Source organism: Podarcis melisellensis (assembly GCF_964234715.1).
Source record: "Podarcis melisellensis genome assembly, chromosome: 2".
NCBI classification, from domain to species: domain Eukaryota; kingdom Metazoa; phylum Chordata; class Lepidosauria; order Squamata; family Lacertidae; genus Podarcis; species Podarcis melisellensis.
The window spans coordinates 43115747-43130990 of NC_138529.1; the positions used below are offsets into that span (position 1 = coordinate 43115747).

The window sequence follows — 15244 nt, forward strand, 5'->3', positions numbered from 1 at the left end:
TAAGATTCTCCTGGTTCAGATGTGATCCTCAGCCCGAGCACTCAAGAACAACTCGGTTGGTTGGTCTACCTTTTTATGCTATTTACTTCCGACATAATGTAGATCGCAACCGAAACATGGAAATTAGTAATTAGATGAATAGTTATGGATTTAAACTCTGCTGCGCATAGAAATGTTCAGATTTAATTAAAGCTACGCTGTAATACCGTTTGAAGGTGCTTCTTTTGTTTATCGCTGCCTATCGGAATTCCAGTTTACCTTTCCGTCTATTTTCCGCTGCTACGCCCTATCCCTCCGCGGTCGGGTTGCTTCACACTGCGCAAGCGCGGAGATCCAGTCTTTAGAACTACATTTCCCGATAAGACTTGCGACACGCCGCTCCTCCCCTGCGCCCCCTCCCATTCCGGAGCTGGGGGAGGGAGGTTGCCCGGGCCGGACCCGGCAGCGGCCCCGAGCGGGCGGGCTCGGGCGAGCATGGGGGGCTGCCTTTCCTCGCAGGCGGCCGATGACCTGTCGCTGCTCAACGACTCTACCGGCGACGGGGCGAGCCTTGGGCCTGGGGATCCGTCTCCACCGCCCATCCCTGTCCCGCCGCCCCCCTACCAGGTAGCGGGGCGGGGGTTGCGGGGCAGAGGGCGAAAGGGGGGCTGTGGGGCGGGTTCCCCCAGGCCTCGCCGACTGCGGTGCTGGGCGTCGGGGCCAGCCCTGGGTAGCCTACGGGGTTCTGCTACGCAAGGGAGTAGGAAGCCGACATATGGGGCGAGGAAATTCGGGTGGCATTTTGGGGGTGGGCAGGGGTCGGGTATTGGCTTTGGCTTCGGGTTCTTGGGATAAGTAGGGCGGGGTGAGCTGGAACAGTAGCTATAGAAAGAAACTGGGATAACAGATTAGGATGGAGACCCCCGACCTCATCCAGGTATGCTAAGGAGACACAAGAATGGGGCTTGATGCCCTCTCGCCTTACAGTCACCTAGAGAGTAGATGTTACTGGGGTGAGTTAAGCCCATTATTGGCTTGGGAATGGATGTACAAGGTTGAGCAGGAGACAGAGCAGTGTCAAGCACAGAAAGATAATATTTTTGCACTGCCATTAGTATTGCCCTTTAACCTTTGGACTGTGGTGTGTGAGTCTGAGGTCATAGGTCAAGGGTCTCTCAAAAAGCTATGGAAACATGAGTTGTGTGACTAGGGTTGGGGTCGTGGTGGGCATTCAGGGTGAAGAACTCAAAGTCATGAGTCAGTTATAGAAGATAAGAACTGGGGAGCAGAAATAGTGTGGTGTGATTTATAAGAATGAGCTGTGGATCTGAAGTGAGGAGACCCAAATTCATGTTGAGCTGTGAACTGCTCCACATGATGAAGTATACAACTTATAATGTAGAATGTAAATGTGACAGGACCTGCTTTGAAGTACAGGCATCATACAGGTATGTTTGTCGGTGGGCCAAGATTGACTGCAGCCCCACAAATTGTATGTTTGGTGGCAAACCTGGGTTAATGTGGGAAATGGCTCTCAATGAGCAGTACAGTATTGAACATAACCAATCAATTACTAAATAGGCTTGGTTGAAAATGAATGTTTAGACTCCAGGCTATCTTATGCTAGGTGTGCTTTCACCCATCCTGACAAATCTTTAGAAGATGTTGAGATCCAGGCTGTGGTAACCAGGAACGCAGAGTCAGATTACGTAACACCACCATCTCTTTCTGCAGAAAAATGACATAGAGCACGCATGATTGTTATGTCTTGTCCATTTCAACAGTTGTCCTGTGTGCCTTTGATATTTGCTTTCCCATGTCTGAGGTTTCTTGTGGAGCAGCTGCATGTTTCTCTGGCATTTTTGCAAGCTGCCATACCTGCAGAGTAGCATTCTCCAATGTGGGGACAGACAGTCTATGGAAGAAGAATTAGGAAAAACTGAGGGACATTCTGGTGGTTTCATCCTGTTTTAAACCTGGGGAAGGTAAAGGCAGCACAAACTTAGTTTAAAAGGGTGGCTAGAACAAAACATCAGGATTCCATATCTCAAAGTACCAGAGTGGATCTTGGGAAGATGGCTGTTAGAATGTGTGGGGAATTTATTCACATTAATTTCAGAAACTCTTTGGGTTACCTCCTGAAACATACAGGCAGCAGATTAGACAAATGAAAAACCTGCTTCACAAACACAAAAATCCCTACACTATTATATCATAGATTGCTTTCTAAAGGAAATAAACAAATGATAAATACACTGAGGAATTTCCATATTTAAGAAGAGTGTACCACAGATGATTGGATAATGTTTACTAACAACACAGAATGGATGTTCTGCTTCTGAACTTCTTTAGCTTTTGACTGGCCACTTGTAGACAAAATGCTGAATTAGGTAGGCTATTGATTTCAGCCAGCACTGCAATTCTTGTGTCCCAAATCTTGATTGGGGCAGTGTTCCTAACAATTATCATCTGCTTTAGAGACCAGTAATTTAATGCATCTCTATGGGGGCAACTTGCAATTTGCTAAAATGTCTTCATTTTAAACACAGTGGCTTGGGAGCAAGGGCATTCTGCTGCATGAAAGCAATTGGGGGCATGGGCATTCCAAGCTAACAGTATATTATTGGACCACTGTCTCACAATAAATGTTTGTCTAGATACATCCCAAAATAGAGGAGCAAGAGATGGATCTGATTGTTTCATGGTGAGTTAATTAGTTCTGCAAGGATCCCAACACCAGAGTCCAGAGCAGACAGAAGGGGTTCTTCTGCATCTGCAAATGATGCACTTGCTGTTTAGTTAGCAATTGCTGGCTCACTCCCCTGTAAAAACTTAAAATGCCAATCAGAAACATGACAGCACCATGATTTAGCCCATCTGGTGTACTACAGAGTAGATATTATCTGACAGTTTCAGCTTGCATATGCCGAAAAGTTAAGTATGTAAATGTAGGAGCCTGCAGGGTTATTTACTTTTGCCACATTTGTGGAAATATGTTGAATAACTAGCTCTACTGGAGTAATATAGGGGTCTGTGAAGAAAGAATAGTTGACAGCTGAATTGCCTTATGTTGAATGTGGGTTTATCTCCATTTGATTACTGGCTGGTTACAAGAGTAGCAATCACTCAGCCACTCTGTCTTCTGAATTTCTAGGAACATGCACCAATTCCAGTATATCACCCAACGCCCAGCCAGGCACGTCTTGCCACACAACTAACAGAAGAGGAGCAGATCCGTATAGCTCAGAGGATTGGGCTGATTCAACATCTTCCCAAAGGAATATTTGATCCAGGCACAGAGCCATCAGAAAAGAAAATCAAAGAGTATGTTTTCCATGTGCAATGCTTTGTGTTTATCCAGTTCACTGAGACTATTTGCTAGTAGATGCATATATAGCCTTTATATCCCACTGACAGTGTGTAGCAATTCCCTTTCCAAAATGGAATATGGGTATATTGTACTGTCCAATTCTTGGTTTTAAAAAATGATGACTTTAGGCATAAAAAGATTGACTATCCCTGGTCTGATTCCTGGTCAATCACTACCAGTTAAGACTGCATTATTTTTCATTTATTTATTCGTTCTCTCAGTTTTGGAGAAGTTCTTTTAGAGCTTTTCACAATCCCTTTATGATTTAAACACCCTGAACAACTTAGTGTCATGAGCAAACTTGGCCACCTAACTGGCCTAGCTTGTTTTTTTTTTTAATAGAAAAAAGTACAGGTCCCAATACTAATTCTTGTGGGACTCCACTTTCTGTCTGCTTTAGTAAGGTTTGTTCTTCTATATGCTTGGTCATTTTATCCTTAACAATACTCTCTACCAGTTTTTTCAGGACAGGTATTAAGGTAACCAGCCTGTAATTTCTAGGATTCCCCCTGGATCCCATTTTAAAAATTAGTGTCACATTGGCTACTTTTGTCTTCAGGTGTGGAGGTTGATCTTTGGGACAATATACAGTGGTACCTCAGGTTACAGACGCTTCAGGTTACAGATGCTTCAGGTTACAGACTCCGCTAACCCAGAAATAATACCTTGGGTTAAAAACTTTGCTTCAGGATGAGAAGAGAAATTGCATGGTGATGGGAGGCCCAATTAGCTAAAGTGGTACCTCAGGTTAAGAACAGTTTCAGGTTAAGAATGGACCTCTGGAATGAATTAAGTTCTTAACCCGAGGTACCACTGTACATATTTTTATTAAGTCAGAAACTTCATATTTGAGTTGAGATCTCTTGAGTAGATTCAGACCCCAATTTGCCTCAATTCCTCAGACTTCATACAAAAGTTAATTTAGGCAAAAGTTAGTTCCCCACCATCATTTTTCCAACAGAGCAATATTTTCCCCAACTATATAACACAAGGTGAAATTAACATGCATCACATTTAAAGTGAAATATTGTTCTCTTCAGCCTCTGCATCCATCTAACCTTAAAGAGTTCTTTGTTATGAAGACAGCGGGTATTTAAAAACATCCAATAAAATGTGAATATACAACAGCAACTTTCAGCTGGGGTAATGTCCATGTTTTGGAATAGATGTAGGTGGAGGGTCATCCTTGAACCTTGGAAGTCAGAAGCAAACTATTAAAGATAGAGCGCTCTGTGTGTAACAGGCTTGCATGCTTTCCAGCACCACAACCAGTATTGGACACTGTTAAGAATGGAATAGTGAGACTAAATGACTTGCCAGCAAGTAGTTCTTTACTGGGATACCTAAACTTACTATGTGGTGGCAAATTGGGAGAGAGAAGTATTAGAAGACATTTTAGTGTCTTTAATAACATTTCCTTTTCTCTCTGCCCGATTTCAGGTGTGTGATCTGCATGCTGGATTTTGTATACGGAGACCCCATCCGGTTCTTGCCCTGCCTGCACATCTACCACGTTCACTGCATTGACGACTGGCTGATGCGATCATTCACCTGCCCTTCTTGCATGGAGCCAGTTGACGCTGCTCTTCTGTCCTCCTACGAGACTAACTGAGGTGGCTCGGTGCCCTGCTCTTGTTAATGCTTCCAGGCTCTGGCTGTGTGGGGGGCTGGGATGTGGCACACTCTTTTATTTGCACACTTCTGGGATACACCAAAGATCCTATGGCAGAGAATCTGATCCCAGGCCTTGATGACAACACAGAACCATTCTAGCTTGGCTGGCTGTGCTAAAGGCTGACTTGTGCCATATTTGAGAATTGTAACCAGAGTAGGTGGAGACTGGGGGCAAAATGGCAAAGCAAGAATTGTCCTTTCACTCCACCCACAAATGCTGTTTTTTTCTTTTCTTTTTAAGAAGATCAGGATTGTTCCTTAGGACTATTCTTACCCACATACCTGTTTAAATCCCCACTGAGTTATCAAGTACAGGTCTGGGGTGTTACATGGGAGGGGACTGCAACTCTTTGACCGAAAAGAGAGAGTTGTTTAAAGCTGGCACTGGTTGCAAAGATCTTGTAATTTCAATTCCAGAAAAGGAGTTTTGGCATTGTCACACCAACTCTGGTTGGTTTGTGGCAGAATCTGGAGTTTTGAGAAGTGTGTGGTTTTTTTATAAAGCATTTCTCCGTTACCCCACAAATGCTTCTTTTAACCAGGTGGGAAACAAGCGTCTTTAAAAGCTTGGCCACTATTGAAATCTTACCCAGTAGCACTTGTGCTACAATGCACAAAACAAGTCTAAGGGGTTTGTCTCAGTTCTTTGTGGGGGCAATTTGGAGCAGTGACCTTGGCGGGGACTTGAGGTTGATTTCTGTAGTTGGAGTCGGGGTGCTTCTGTTTAAAAGGTTCATGTTTCAACTAAGAGTGAACGATACATACTTTTCACTTCCTCTCTTCTGCTTGTAAAGATTTTAAGATGCTTTTAAGGTGAAGGAGACAGAAGAGTTATTTGTTAAATAACAGCTTTTTAGTAAGTTAGTGATGAAGTACAAAAGCCTCCTCTACAGATGGTGGGTGAAGGCATTCAAGTGCACTATTGTAAAGGGTAAAGAAACTGTTTGTTTGCCCAATGTTTACTCTGTTTGCCTTACACAAAATGAAGACTCTTGTCCCATAAGAAACTGCTAGCGATTAATGCCATGCAGCAAGCCCACTGTTTGGAAAGGCTTCCCTTAGTCATGCTGTTTATTGCCTTGCAAGTGGAGAGGCGTGAAAGTGCTTTTCTGATTATGCATTGTCCTTAACAAGGATCTAGCACTTGAAAGTAAAACTGATGTGTGTTGCATTCAAATGGAAATAAAATAGATTGCATATAATCCCTTGTAGAAATAAGTATTTGGGCAAAGCGGACTGCTCATATCCCTTTTCTTCCATCACTCTTTCCAGCTAAGATGAATGTCAGCAGCACTTGACAAGGAGAATTCTTCTACTGGTCAATCATCAGTGTTTCTTTTCTGTACTACCTTTTGTCTTTTGCAAAAGATGGACTTGGTGTTTAGTCCATTTTTGATCAGGCATAATTTTAGAGTTGCAAGGTCCATGCTGAGACTTGGCCCTTCCTCTTTCCTTATTGTCCCAGGAAAGGAATAGCAGCAGCTGCTTTCTAAGCTACATCACAAACCACTTTTCAATAGCAGGATCCCAAGGGTAGTGAGCAGAGAAGCAGCTGTAGCCCAGTTCCCTAGAGAGCTTTCTTGCCTTGAAGGAACAGCAACAATTAATAAGGAGCAGTGTAGTTGTTAAAGGGATGACAGGAGATGGGAAATGGAGTAGAGCAGTAGATAAGATTCAAACTATGTTCCTGAAGGCTGCTTCTCCTGCAGTCACATCAGGGCCTGATTTGTAGCTGGTTTGCTACAAGTTTCATATTTACCTTTGCAACTGTCATCTTAAGTATAAAGTGAGAAATACTTTCAACGCATGCTTGCACCAAATAGCAGGGGGGAGAGGAATGTAGAAGTAGAAAAAATAATAATGGCAGGGATGAAATTTTTAAAAACTCATATTGTCTCCCCAAAGGTGGAGAGGCATCTCTAATTCAATGGTAAAGGTAAAGGGACCCCTGATGGTAAAGGTAAAGGGGTTGCAGCGCTCATCTCGCTTTACTGGCCAAGGGAGCTGGCATTTGTCCGCAGGCAGCTTCCGGGTCATGTGGCCAGCTTGACTAAGCTGCTTCTGGCAAACCAGAGCAGCACACAGAAACGCCGTTTACCTTCCCACTGGAGCAGTACCTATTTATCTATTTGCACTTTGACTTGCTTTCGAACTGCTAGGTTGGCAGGAGCTGGGACCGAGCAACGGGAGCTCATCCCATCATGGGGATTCGAACCGCCGACCTTCTGATTGGCAGGCCCTAGGCTCTGTGGTACCATCCAGTGGTACAGTTAAGTAATTTTAGATTCTGAACTTAATGGTCTTATGCGGGCTCCACTCTTTAGATGGTAAAGCACATTACTTACCTATTTTAAAATGTGGCAAGCCAGCTGTACTACATTTGGGTGGATTCCTGCCCCAAAATCCTCCTGGGGCAGCACCACTACACTAATGAAAAGTATCAAGTACTGGTGAAGACCTCTGCCCAAATCTCTGAGGAACCCCCATCAATCAGACACTACTGAACAACACATGCTACTAGCCTGACTGTATAAGGCAGCTTCATATGCTTCATATGTAAAGATGGTTGACTGCGGATTGAGCAACAGCACCCTGAGTTCCATTTGGCCTGATACACAAACTAGCATCAATCAAAGGGATGTTTAATGCACATCTGAAGACTGGCTGGAGTGGAAACAAAGTTGTTCTGCTGGCAACTGGGTATAGGGCCTCAAGCAACTGAAAAGAGGTAAGTGATCAAAGTTCTGGCTGGGGCAATATAACCAGGCCAGAAGAACATCTAGCGGAAATAATACTTTCAAATAAATTTTCACAGTGAACAAAAATATACTGTATGGGTTATCTATCATTGGGTTTTGAAAAGAACAAGCAGCAACACCTAGAAATAAAGATGAATATATCAAGCAACTGTTGTAACTGCAATGAATGTGTTTTCATACCCCTGCTATTATTAGCTCATTCTTTAACCACATTTTTTCCAGAATAGTGAATGAACAGTCTATGAATCTTGCCCTCTGGAAATGTTCCCTAGCAAAGTGCAATTGCACCTTCACCAGATGCATAAAATTATCCTAAGCTAAAAAATATGTTTATATCCTGTACTTACTGTGAAGAGTTCAAGGAGTGTACCTAGTTTGCCTTTCCCCCATTTTATCCTTGTAGCCCGTTAAGCTGAAAGAAAGTGATTGGCCCATGGTCATCCAATGAGCTTCATGGTCAAATGGGGATTTGAATGTTCATCTTCCAAGCCCCAGGTCCAGCACTCTCAACCACTACATCACATTGGATTCCACATGTGATAGGAGAGGGAGAACTATTAGCAGTGTAGTTAGTCTAGTTTGTGCCTTTTAGAATTTCCTCCTATGTTAAAACTTAAATACATAAAAATCATTAGTGAATATTCACAAAGCAGTGATGAGTCACTAATGATTTTACATATATTAACAAAAATTTTAATGTCCCTTGCATTTTATATCCTCCTAACCCCACTACCAATGTCTGTGTATAAAATTTAAAAGATGAGATAACACTTCTTGCATATGATCAAGTACTTTAGTCCACAAATGCACATACCGCTAATATATTTGTTAAGTCTTCAAGGTGCCACATATTTACTGTTTTTGCTGCAACAGAGTAGCATGATTACCTCTGAAAGGTACTTACCCAGCCATAGGTTATACAGGCAACTCCCCATTTGCGCAGGGGTTGCGTTCTTGGCATTTGCACTCTTCAGAGAAGTGCGCATCAGCCCACCCTGTCCCTATTCCACCCTCCACTGGGTCCAAAACAACCCATCTGCTGTCCGTCACTTTTCAATTGACTACACGCAAAATGGTCACTACCTGTATAAGTAAAAATACCTTTTATCATAAAAAAGAAATAGAAAGGAAACAAGACAAAGCTAGCGAATCAATATCCACAACAGAATTTTATTTTAAAAAGCTAGTAGTAAGAATGATTATCAGTGCTCTAAGCCAGGTTGTGGAGGTCAAAAGCAATAAAGGAGTCTGATCTAGTGTAGAACAAGGAAGCAAACTGCCACCACTTTATAACAGGTGTGTAACCAGATACCAGTGAAATATTTAGCCCTTCCAAGTTGCTTCAGACTTTAAACAGTAAAATCTCATATATGACCACCCCGAGTTCCTTTCAGACACTACCTCAAACTGAATACAGCAGGTGGTGATGTCTTCCAGCCCTTTCCCCAATCTCTACCTATTCAGGTCTGAAATAGTGTTTGACATGCATACGGTCATATGTATGAAAGTTTCTGCCACATGATTAGGTTTCCTAATCACACTGAAGAGCCTACACACATATAGATGTACACACCCCTCTAGATCTTCTGCTGAATAAAGGTCTGAACAGGACTCAAGTCGGCTGAGATTCCAGCAAGTGTACATAACTAATTAAACGAGTGTTGGGTTGAACCCAACAGAATCATTGTATTAGCAGAATGACTTCTGCTCACACCATGGAACTTCTACTCCCTTTCCTGCCTCTACCTCCCTCCCAAAATCTGCTTTGAGATTTCCCCCAAACATCCAAAGCAGATTTGGGGGTTGCAGACAGAATTCAATCCAGTATTTCCTCCCCATGTCCTACACAACCATCAGGGTGTTCTGATTGGTAGAAAGTAGTGACCTTTTCCGCAGAGAGGGCATTTATATATAAAACATGTGGCCTAAAGGCTGTTCAATAACATAACACACACCCTTTAGGCCTCTCCTAGATGAGAATATAAAACTTCAGCTGGTTTTCCTTCAGCTTAAAAATCTTCTGCAAGTATGTTTTGCATTGAGCAGAAGTTGGGTATTTCATATCTGCTCTCTGACACAAAGCGCCTGTTCCATGAAAAGGAAATGGCACAAATAGAGTAAGATTCAAACATAAGCCCAACTGCACCCTCAACACAAAAATTGGGGGCTATAAATTATCCTAGAAAAGGTCTTGTTTGTGTTCTCATTTCTTGACATTCCAACTGCTAAGAATGTACCCGAGGCCTTTCTATGAAGTTGTCATCCCCAGTTACTCTCAGTGACAGAACTCACATCACTGCAGAAACTATCTGAGTTTCAGCTTTAGTACACAACTTCACTGAAAGTATAAGGAGTCTAAATGGAGAATAAAAAAAGAGAAACATAGGCTCCCATGCACACAGCAAACAACTGCTAGACAAACAGCCTTTCTCAAAGAACTCTGGCCACAAAGCCCAGGACTGGAACAGAGGGGCTAGTCAAAGGCTAGAATCATGATATCTGGAAATTCCATTTGTCCCAGAGCACGTTTGTTGTAATTTTAGCCAATTTTTCTCCTAATATTAGGTTTAAGTGGAGACCAAGTTTCTACCTTCTTAGCTAGCAGATAGGCACAACATAATCCGCAGTGCTAAATTGGAGCATGCATAGCAGAAGGCAAGGAATGAGCTTAATCAGCAGCAACTGGAATTCAGAACAAAACCACATAACGCACTGTATTGTACAGTGAAATGGTGAGGAAAAAACAGAAGCAGAAATGCACCCACAGAATTGTCAGATACTAAGCATACCAAGGAACTCAGCACTGGTCACCTTTTCATCAAAGTGTTCTGGAATTACTGTTGTCTGCAATGCGGATTTGGAAATTGTGACCACATGTTAAGTTCACCTTCAACAGAAACAGATAACGCATTTGGCAAAATGGATCCATTTAGCTTATCCCATTGTGGAAACTTGAGGAGTACTGGAAGTGTTAAGCAAAGGTTTAATGCTAAAGATTTGGTGGGCATGGTATGTTGCCTGGTGATTCAGGGAAAGACATATCAGACCAATTCCACTATTTTGGGGATTACAAATTAAAAAATCCTGCAACTAAGTCAAAGTTCTTAGTTCTCAGAAGAAAGAAGATAACAATAAATGAACCAATGAAGGAGGCTCTAAATTCCCAGATATAAAAGCATGGCAAGTCACCTGCTGCCGTGGCAGCATTCAGTCTGTGGGGCAGAGCTACTCTCCTTTGACGTTTTAAATAATTATGTACATCAGAGAAAGTCCAGGCTGGAGATGAGAGTTATTTCACCAAAGGTCGGGTTTTATCATCATCACTGCACTGGTGGGCTTTGTATTTTTTCACTTCAGCCATATATTTGGCCCATGCATCACCTTTACTTGTCAAAACCTACAAACAAAACAGGAGAGGCAAAAATGAAATGTTACATATCTCAAATTATTTTATTCAGAAGCATACCATAAACAGAAAACATTAACTCTCAAAAAACAATGGCATAAACCTAACCATCTAACTAGGAGTCTGTGGGTTGTATTGTACTAGGGAGCCCCAGGTTCAAATTCTTGCTCAGCTATAAACCTCACAGTATGACACTGGGGTAGTCAACATCTCTTTAGTCTAACCTATCACATAATATTGTGAAGACAAAAGGAAGATAACCCCAGGTACTTGATCTGCCATTATCTCATTGGAATTAAAAGCACTGGGTTATAGGCAATGCTGGTATAACAGACATTCCCATCTTCTCCTTTTCAGCCCTCACAAGGACCCTCTGCAGCAGATTTTGAAGGTGCATGCGAGAAGGATGGAAGTCCTATTATGCAAGAGGAACTCTGTACATGCAGCATTTGAAACAACCCTGTTTACAGAAATGAAAAAGACAGGGAAGCTTAACACTTAACTAGGAAATAACAGTTCTTCATTTCACTTGACAAGCACCTTTCCTACTAAGGAAGAACACAAGCTTCCAGCTTCATTGCTGTTATCACAACTGAAGCAGGAACGAGAAATAAAGTACTCTTCTGCTGCTCCTGTAGACCTATATAGCAGTTTTTCATTGAAGGGCTGCCACTGCCGTTATTGCAGAGTTCATATTCTTTCTGTGTGTTGTCTCTTTCTCTCTCCCTCCCCCCACATACACAAATTAAAGCAACCTGCCCCTGAGATTCTAGCAGAAGCCAAAAATCATTGTTCAGTTCTCCTACAAATTTTCTCACACTCCAAAGATGGCCAACATCAGTGGAAGGTCAACATCAGTGCCAAACGTAGATAGCATGAGGGAGAAGAATATTAGCTTCAACTTCCATTTCTGCTGAAATGGAAGCAAAAGCATTGCTGCCCCATGGGCTGTCAAGCTGACATAAATGAGGTTCATGCTAACTTACCTCATCCTCTGTCTTTTGTTTCTTGGCTACCACTCCTGTCTTCAGGGCTAGCTTGCTGCCCCCTCTCCGCTTGCCCACCTGGGTGAAGGGACAGAAGACTGCAACCGTTATACGAGCCTGGGAGCTGCAAGGGGAATGTTGCCCACTATATAACGGTATAGGGAGTCCTTCAATTAGATCATCTTAGCTCGCCATCACACCTGTCAGTCAGTACAGAGCTGCCGAGCGTTACCTACACCGTTGTGCTAGGAGGGTAAAAGGGCACCTTAGCAGTGTTCACCAATACATCTGTACAGATTAGCCCAAACATTAAAAGACACATTTTATAAAAAAATGAAGTATTCTGAATGCTTTCCAGGCTCAATGTCCATTAGAAAATAGGATCAACACTGAACTTCCACTCACATTCCCCTAAAACATCACAACATACATGAAACTGTTTGATTTCCTAATAATTACAAGGACAATCAAGTTGGCAGAGTCAGTCTTATTCCTGTCTAGGGAGGGGCTGTGTGCTACTGTCATTCTATAAATCTGTATAATCTCCATAAAACAAAAAATGGATTTCTAAGAGCAGCTCGAGGCTTAAAATATGAAATGTCAGCTTTCATTTTGAAAAAAACAAGCTTGAAAACAGATGGGGTCCTTCTGCTAAAAACTAAGGAACAAGAGCAGGGTTTCAATGTCCACTATCAGACCCTGCTCACATAATGAAATTCCTGCAGTACATGCCCCTTATGCTCTTCCTATTCATAGCGCCAGTAATGCCATATGCCCAAACGTATGCTCCATCTCCAAGAATCCTCTATCTAGAGACTCCAGGTTTCATAAGACTGAAAGGGAAAAAATACTAATTTTCTTACTCGTAGGCTGCAATTCCATACACAATACCCTGGTATTAATTCCCACTGAACTCGACAACTTATTTTTTAGTAAACACAGAGCACCTTGTTGTTATTCTATTCTGAGTAGCCTCCCCTTTTCTATAACAGGCTATGTTATTAATGCTGAACCAATAGAGAATACATTGCATTCTTCTCTATCCAGTGCGAACCAAATAGCAGCTTACTTCAGAATTATCACACCAATATGGATGTTGAACGGATTTCACTCTGTTGTAAGCATGATACTATCTATGGAGAAAAACTTCCATATGCTAGACAAAAGCCCCATTTACTTGCAACAGCTGTTTAAAGCAGGGGAAACTCCTGGTTTGCTTTAAGAAAAAGGGCCTAGTTTATCTTAATACACCTCAGTTCCTTTGTTTTCATATAATGTCTGTATCAGTCTCTATCAGATGGTTCTCCAAAACACAGCTAAATCAAAGCATTGTGTTGTGGTATTTTACTTGCAGTTCACAGGATGGCCTTCTAGATCTACTACTTCCAATTTGAATCTATATTACACACATCAGGATTGACACTTTTAGTTTCTCAGAAGGAGGCAGAAAAGAGAATGTTTATCCAATTATTTATTTTGCACCTTGCACTTTTACCTGTCCCAAGTTAAGATTCAGTAGGTTTTTTTTTTTAAAAAAGTCATAATTTTGTTGGATTATTTTGGCTGTGGCTACTGAATGGCTTTGATTTTTTAGAAATGTACAGCAGCAGGTAGTTCTGTCATGGGGCAGGATTATTAAGAACCCCAAAAGGCAAGCTTGGAACTTGAAGTTCACCCACTTGGAAATAAGGCACACTGAAATTAATGAGTTTTTGAGCAAATATGTTTATGGTCAGAAAATAATGACTTTGATGTTTACTTTATAGACTGAGATTAGGACTAGTTAAGTAAAAATAGCCTCCCAACATTTATTGGGGACAGCACTTACAGAAGTATTCCAGAACTGCCTACTTTCAAGTCCACAATCAATATGAACAAACCCAGTAAAACATTAACTTGCACAGCAATGACAGATGTCGACTATACACTATAGTATGCAACCACTGTCAACAGACGTTTTAAAAAACTGCTTGCTGCATACACCTATGCTATATATTACCGGGGCGAGGGATATCAGCACTAAATATTCATGCCCATCGGACTTAAATTCATAACGTGAATTAAAGTGAGCTTTGAAAACCTTTGTCGAGAGCTCGGAGGAAGAAGAGAATTTATCAGTGCTCCTGGTAACATTATTCCGCTACCGTAACAGAAATACTGGGGGGAGGGGAAGAGAACATTTTACAGGGGTGAGGAAGTGCTTCACCCGTTGAACTTCTGCCTGCCAAGCACCTATTAAGGGCACACGCGACCATGTCAGGAAAGGAGATGAAAACGGGCAGGCAGAAGGCGCCAGCCAGCGCCTCGGTCCTTTGGGGTCTGGGGAGGTCGGAGGCAGAAAGCGAAGAGGAGTAAGCCAAGGGAAAGGGGAGGAGGGGGTATCAGGGCCCGGATCCCTTACGAAGCTGAGGGCGCTCCCGCTCCGCTTCTTTTCCGGCGGCTCCTGTTCCCCGGGCGGCTCCGGCCGAGACTCGGTCTCTCTCTGCTTTTCGGCCCCCGCTTTCCCCGCTCCCGGTCCGCTCCTCCCTCCCGCGGCGGCGGCCTCTTCCATGCGCCGCTTGAAGAGCTCTAGGAAGGAGCCGTCGTTGGCGAACACGTTCACTCCGCCCGGCCCGGCCGCCTCGGAGCCTGGGCCCCTGCCTTGCGCCGCCGCCATCTTGCGCCGCCCTCCCTGCCTTGAGCGTACGCGCCCTGGAGCACGGTGGGGAGCGGTGACGACGCCGGCGCCGCAAAGCACGACGGGAGAGGCGACGTTGCTAGGCTGCCCACGCACGTCAAAAAAAAGGAGAAGTATCGCCGACCGACAGGGCGCGTCCGCCCTGCGTCATACTGACAGGCCTTCTGAGCCAATCAAAAAAGGCAACGGGCCGCAGCCCGCGGGGAAATCGATGGTGGAGTGAGCATTTTACCAATCAGAAACAGCGGGAGGCGGGCGTTTGGCGTGGGTGGGAGCTCCTTCAAAAAGGGGTTCAGGAGCCAATCAAGAAAGGAAGCTGCCGGCCAATAGGCTGAGATAAGACAAGTGTGGGCAAGACCATATCATCCAACTAGGAAGGGGTGCGATTACTGT

At 43.3% G+C, this 15244-nt stretch overlaps 2 protein-coding genes across 3 annotated transcripts; one reads left to right on the top strand and one right to left on the bottom strand.

The window, feature by feature from the left end:
• The first annotated feature begins 397 nt into the window (after positions 1-397).
• Positions 398-6225, top strand: LOC309363746 (RING finger protein 11-like). Its single transcript, XM_081900144.1, has 3 exons — positions 398-606; positions 3134-3303; positions 4790-6225. Exons 1-3 carry the CDS (start codon positions 475-477, stop codon positions 4959-4961), a joined length of 474 nt encoding a protein of 157 aa, XP_081756270.1. The 5' UTR covers positions 398-474; the 3' UTR covers positions 4962-6225.
• Positions 6226-8932: 2707 nt separating this feature from the next.
• TRIR (telomerase RNA component interacting RNase) lies at positions 8933-15033 on the bottom strand. Of its 2 annotated transcripts, none has more exons than XM_081900152.1 (3): positions 14576-15033; positions 12175-12298; positions 8933-11179 (listed from the first exon to the last, which is right to left on the bottom strand). In XM_081900152.1, the coding sequence occupies exons 1-2, from the start codon at positions 14828-14830 to the stop codon at positions 12176-12178; spliced, it is 378 nt and encodes a 125-aa protein (XP_081756278.1). In that variant the 5' UTR covers positions 14831-15033; the 3' UTR covers positions 8933-11179; position 12175. The 2 variants fall into 2 exon arrangements, with proteins under 2 accessions (XP_081756278.1, XP_081756277.1); XM_081900151.1 differs by having other exon boundaries at positions 12175-12252; positions 14576-14900.
• Between the last annotated feature and the right edge of the window lie 211 nt (positions 15034-15244).

Coding starts and splice junctions, on each gene's coding strand:
- LOC309363746 (XM_081900144.1), top strand. CDS start 475: ATGGGGGGCTGCCTTTCCTCGCAGGCGGCCGATGACCTGTCGCTGCTC. Junction 607..3,133: donor TCCCGCCGCCCCCCTACCAG/GTAGCGGGGCGG, acceptor CTGAATTTCTAG/GAACATGCACCAATTCCAGT. Junction 3,304..4,789: donor TCAGAAAAGAAAATCAAAGA/GTATGTTTTCCA, acceptor GCCCGATTTCAG/GTGTGTGATCTGCATGCTGG.
- TRIR (XM_081900151.1), bottom strand. CDS start 14,830: ATGGCGGCGGCGCAAGGCAGGGGCCCAGGCTCCGAGGCGGCCGGGCCG. Junction 12,253..14,575: donor GCGGGAGCGCCCTCAGCTTC/GTAAGGGATCCG, acceptor CCCTTCACCCAG/GTGGGCAAGCGGAGAGGGGG. Junction 11,180..12,174: donor AACAAAAGACAGAGGATGAG/GTAAGTTAGCAT, acceptor TTTTGTTTGTAG/GTTTTGACAAGTAAAGGTGA.